Source organism: Grampus griseus (assembly GCF_964374135.1).
Source record: "Grampus griseus genome assembly, chromosome: 20".
NCBI classification, from domain to species: Eukaryota; Metazoa; Chordata; class Mammalia; order Artiodactyla; family Delphinidae; genus Grampus; species Grampus griseus.
In genome coordinates this window covers 16,878,800-16,884,799 of record NC_139014.1, presented here as the reverse complement: position 1 = coordinate 16,884,799, position 6,000 = coordinate 16,878,800, and the positions used below count along the sequence as shown (strand labels likewise).

General features: G+C 42.1%; 1 protein-coding gene across 1 annotated transcript in view; it reads right to left on the bottom strand.

Annotated features, from left to right (window-relative positions):
* Positions 1-277: 277 nt before the first annotated feature.
* LOC309838581 (leucine-rich repeat-containing protein 37A2-like) overlaps positions 278-6,000 on the bottom strand; it is a 28,276-nt gene continuing 22,553 nt past the window's right edge. Inside the window, exons 8-11 of the mRNA XM_082679760.1 lie at positions 2,884-2,933; positions 1,455-1,509; positions 1,286-1,373; positions 278-407 (exon numbers count right to left, since the gene is read on the bottom strand). Coding sequence (XP_082535886.1) covers positions 1,323-1,373; positions 1,455-1,509; positions 2,884-2,933 — 156 coding nt within the window. The 3' untranslated portion in view covers positions 278-407; positions 1,286-1,322. The remainder of the gene's footprint in view (positions 408-1,285; positions 1,374-1,454; positions 1,510-2,883; positions 2,934-6,000) is intronic.

The following is a 6,000-nucleotide window of genomic DNA, read 5'->3' as shown; positions in this document are numbered from 1 at the left end:
TTATTACTCGTTTATTACATTGTTTTGCATTTATGAATATTCCTAAAATTATTAAAACAGATAATGGGCCCGCTTACACTAGTGCTGCTTTTGCAACATTTTGTAGTTCATTACAAATTACCCATATTACAGGCATTCCATATAACCCTCAAGGACAAGGTATTATAGAACGTGCAAATAGATCTTTAAAGCTAACTATTGAAAAAATAAAAAAGGGGGAATTATACAGAACACCACCACATAACCTTAAAAATCATGCTTTGTTTATTTTAAATTTTCTCACTGTTGATAAATTTGGCCATTCTGCAGGGGAGAGGTTGATGGCTAGCAAATAGATGGCTCGCCACAGCTCACAACAAGTGTAGAAGTTGAAGAAGCTCTGCAACTCTCACGAAAATTTGACAGTGCTGATTCAGAAAAAGAAGAAGAAGGAGAGGAGATCAGATGGCAGCATTAAAATTGAGGATGCGTTTAGCTTGTCATGCAAAGTATACATGGATTTGTGTTACTCCTTATAAGTATAATGACTCTATTTGGGAATGAGAGAAAGTAACAATGCATCTGCTGAGTGTTTGGTCAGATAATAATATTAGTCTTGATCTTAAAAAGTTAAATGCTGAAATTCAGGATATGCAAAATGCACATCTTGACATTTCGCCAGAAGATGTAATTCAAACTTTACTGGATCATTTAAAGTGGTTAAACCCTCAGTCTTGGATTACTGGAGGGTTGTCAGGATTTATTACCCTGGCCATAATTTGCTTATTATTGATAATAATCTTCTCATGTCTGTTTCGTATCCTCATGCAACAATATACTACTCTCGGCACTAAGCTTCATGGAATTATTTTGCAACAAAAATTAAAAAATAAAAAAGGGGGACCTGTGGGAAACGTTCAGCCTTGAGAGCCAGCTGCGGACACGCCAGGCATGCCGCCGCTGCTCGAAGGGACTGTGCCTAATTGTTCCCGTCCTTGTTCCGTTCCACGGGAGATAAACCACCAGGGCCCAGGGATCAGAAAGAATGGAAACTGAGACGAGCAAAGCTGTCTCCCCCCTGCACACGCAGGTTATTCTGCATGATTCTGGGCTTATGGGTTTCCTCCCAGGGAAGTTAACCTTGAAGCCGAGACGGTCCCTAGATGATGTAAACCACCATCTGGCAACCAACCTCCTTTTTCTAGCCTAGATAATCTGCAACTGTAGCATAATAAAATTTGTCTTGCCACCATCAGTTGTCTTGGTCCTTCTGACCCCATCCGTCGGTGCTACTTCGGTTCCTTACCCCTTCCCTTCTGACCCTGGGCGGTGAAACCCTCTTTCTACGGCAGGTCCGTGGCATAAAGTGGCCCCCTTGTCGCGAAAACGCCCTCCTAGAACACAGAAAGGGAAGTATTAATTCTGCATCTCCCCTGCTTTCTCTGGCCACAGTACTTTACCCTCCTCAAATTTACCTGACTCTCACTTTCCCCTGAGCTTCTCTTACGCCGCAGAAATCGAAAAAAGCCCCTCGGAGGAAAACACACACAGTTAGTGTTACACGTCATTTTTCATCTCTCGCACAATGTGTTATCTCTGGTCTTATCAGGACTAAACGGGTACCTCAGTCCATAATCACAATGAGCAAAATCACCAAAGCCCCGGGATCTTGAAATTCATTCCATGCACGCTGGCCTTCCAGAAGTTCTCTGTGTCCGTCCAAAATGGACCCCCAGTGTCTCCGGGGAGACCACTGCATGTGGCTTAGCATGGAGTATAGGCAGGATTTTCAGCCCCGTTCACCTTTCCTGGCCCTTGGCCAAGTGCCCTCGTGCGGTGAAAACACTGCACGACGGCGCTGGGCAGAAACACGTTACTCTCTAGATGCGCTTCACACCAGTCCGCTTCGGACTTAGTCGCACATGCAGCATTTGCTGGGGGTGTGGGTGTGGGGAGAAGGTGCTTTTATTTTCCTGGCTGCTCTATCCTATAAGTTGAATCACACCAAGTAAACACGTGAACCCAACAAGCAAAGTTATCTATAGCTCTCTGACTTTCATACTGCAGGGTAGCATTGAGGTGTCAGTGTAAAGTGGAATCAGTTTAAAGGCCATGACCAGCAGGGAAGCACAAAATACTCTTTTTGAATACAAATAGAATAGATCAAAAATCAGTGCACAATAAGTGTGTTTCAGAAACTACTTCTGTCCATATAGTATGTGTCTACTGAATTGTGACATAAAACCTAGCTCACAGCCCAAGCACAGTGTGATCAGTAGAGAAGTCCTCAGTGGAAAGGGACCATCTTCTTTTTGATAATCACTAGCAGTATGACCATGGGACAAGATATTTTCCCTTTCTCTTTCTCCAGTTCCTTATTCTAAAAGGATGAGACAAACTACAGTCTAAAGTTTCTCCCGGTTAAAATTCCATGAGGTTGGGATAAAGGGAATAGAGAGTAGGGGCCTGAAAAACAGTAGGATGAGAAGGGAAGTTTTCTTGCCACTTTACAGAAGGGGCTCATATGTTCTACCTTTCGTCAGCTTTGAGTGAGGCCAGCCCCTAAATCCCCAACCATGTGGCCCTCCCAACCCCAGAGCCTCCTAGAAGGCGTCTGGTCTGGCCTGATGCCTAGGAACCAGGCGTCAGGCCAGCAGGAACAGGTACAACCAAAACCCCTCCCCGTCCACCCTCTTTCCTTAAAGGCTAATGAAAGCAGATGAATCTGTGCCAGTCCTGTTCTAACTCAGCTTGGGCTGGGGAGCTAATTCTGCTGATACATAAATTAGGGTAAACCATTAGGGTAATTAAACTTTCTTGCGGCTGTTGGTGAGGAAATGGAAACAGATGAGTTCTAAGTTCTCCTCTAGTTGAAAAATTCTGCTTTCAAAGACCAATATTTACCTTCTGCTGCTTTTTCTATCTTCGTCTTTTGCGATTCTGTGAGAATAAGTCTGTTTTGAAAGAAAACATGATCATGATTAGCCATTACAACTATTTCCAAATCCTTATTCAATCCTTTTTACTTTATATCTTATCTACCCACTGAGATGATAACTTTTTAAGGCAAGGAATTCTACCCTGTTTCAAAATCCTTTGACTCTTCCACAGTACCTAACTTAGGGTCTTGCATGGCGTTATATTTTATTGACTGTTTTAGATAACGTTCAACAGATAATTCCTAATACAAACTCTTAGAAGTAGGAAAAGAAAATAAAAGTATCTAGCAGAAACCTAAGCTTTGTTTTAAAGTCAAGAACAAGAGTAGGATGCCCATGATCACTGCTACTATTGATCATTGTGGAGGAGGTCTTAATCAGTACGATAAGAAAAACCAAGTATTGGAAAGGAAGAGACAAACATATTTGCATATGAAATGAGGGACCTAAAAAGACCAAAAGAATCAACCGAAATTCTACTGGAAGTAACATGAGGAAGATGGCTCCATACAAAATCAAGAGATCAACATATAAGCCTCAATAGCTTTCCCATATAACACAAATAACTAACGAAACAACAGAAGAAACATCCCATTTACTATATCCATAAAAATGCATAAAGTACCTAGGAATAAACTTAACCACAAATTTGTAAGACCTATGTGATGAAAATATTAAAACTTCTCAGAAGGACATGAAGAAGAAGTACTTACATGGCATGAGATACCATCCTCCTAGAATGCTGTAAAGAGGTCAATTCTCCGCAAATTAACCTACAAATTCAATGCAATCCATTTATATCTAAAATAATTTTTAAATAAAACCTAGCCAGCTGACACTTGGTAGAGAATATATGTAAGAATAGTTATGAAATGTATGAAAAAGAAGATCAAAGATTAGGACTTTGCCCTACCAGATATAAAATATGTTATAGAGCAACTAGAATTAAGCAGTGTGATATTGGTACTGGTGGTACAGGACAAGATAACTGGATCACAGAATAGAGTCCAGATGAAGAGAAAATATTAGACCAGGGAAGAAAGAATAAACTATTCAGTGAAAGATTTGAAAACAACTAGATCTTCATGTAGGGGGAAAAAGTTACATCCCTTACCTCAACCACACTAAAAAAGAAATACAACAAATTCTAGACAGATTATAAAAGTACTTGAAGAAAATATTAGAGATGATTTTTACATCATGAGGTGACAAAGGCCTGGCTAACAAAACCCACCCCACCTGAGCCATGAGGAGAGGACGGGCAGATATGGTGGCAGACTGTCAACACACCTCCTACTCTTCACAGCCCTTGCCCCCTTTTCCCCTAGACTGTTTGTCTTCTTCTTGTTGACGTATAAAACTCTTGGGAGTTCCCTGGTGGTCCAGTGGTTAGGGCTTGGCTCTTTCACTGCTGTGGCCCGAGGTTCAATCCCTGGTCAGGGAACTAAGATCCCGCAAGCTGCACAGCATGGCCAAATCCCGCCACCTCCAAACAAACAAACAAACAAACAACTCTTCTTCATAGTAAAGAAATACTGGCTTTCATTGAATTTCAGGGTTTCGAATCTTTCCAGTGTTTTTGTCTCTAAGGAGACACGACAAAAGAGTGGAGTAGGGAGCACAAGCTTTGCAGTCGGGTGAAACTGGCTTCTGCTTTTGGTTTGGCCCCTGGGCCCTCACACTGATCTCCTTCATCGATGAAGGAGGGATAGTAATATCATCCTCACAGGACTGTGGGCATTAAATCAGACAATATATGGAAAACTCTTCATCTTACGCTTGGCATGAATCAGTGCTAAGCTGGTGTCACAGACAAGATGGTGGAATGTATCAAAGGCTCTGCTTGTGGCATCAGGCTCTGAAGGCTCTTTCCCACCATAAGATTATAAAAATATTGCTTTTATTTTCCTCTAATACCTTTATGTGGTCTTTCTTCACATTTATGGAAATACGTTTATTTAAGATGAAAAATGGGGATCTGCTATTATTTACCCCCAAGGAGTTAGGCAGCTATTCTATCACCATTTATTCATTTTCTTCCACTGATTGGAATATTGAAACATGACATTTCAAAAGTCTTAACAACACATGGGTCTACTGCTGGACTCTATGCTACTTCAAATAAATATTCGGCTGCATTATTCCTCACTGTGGAATTGACATAATGCCTCATCTCTGTTCCGTTGAACCCCATTATTGTCTACCATAGGAAGAACACTGCATGGCCCCTGTCCTCAAAAAGCTTATCACATAAGTGGGGAGAGGAAATAACGGTTAGGACTCCTCGCTTTCACTGCCGAGGGTACAGGTTCAATTCCTACTTGGGGAACGAAGATCCTGCAGGCCAAAACAAAACAAAACAAAACAAATGTAAGGTTAAACTACCTAGAAGTTAAAAACAATAAAAAGGGGACTTTCCTGAAATTCTAAAAAGGCAAGAGGCCATATGCCACCTGGAGATATAGAGGGTACAGTCTGGGCAATGGCCAATGACTAGCAAGCTGACCCCATGCCAGTCCCCAGCCTCCTGGCTCAGAAATCATACTCTTCCTCACCAAGAGAGAACTCACGTCTTCCTGTTGTGGCGGTCGCACTTTATCAATATCACAGGATTGATCAAAAATCAGAATGCCAAATTATTACTTGACAATGAGAAATACATCTCTTCTACACACAGGGCATCCGTGTCTGCACAATGAGAGAATTGCCTTCTGTGGAGACAGGCCTCCGTGGCACACTAAAGCACAATCACACGATCGGAGGCTACTTGGTGAGAACAGAATTAGAAAAGGAATCAGCTGAATCCAGAATTTAATGGGAAGGCCTGAGGTAGCTGGATCCGTTCATCTCCTCCACAGGCACAGCCTGGCTAGGGGGCCTGACTCGTCAGTTATGCTGCCTAAGGTGCCATCTCTACTCTCGGGCAATGTGAGGATGGGCACTGCCCATGCTGGTCTCTCCTCACCTTTTCTATGCTTTCACTACTGACCAACCCTCCTGCAGATAGACACATTTCTCGTTAGAAGTTAGTACATCATGTCAGGTTGTATTCAAGTCTGATAGGCCCGCAAGCCATTGGTCC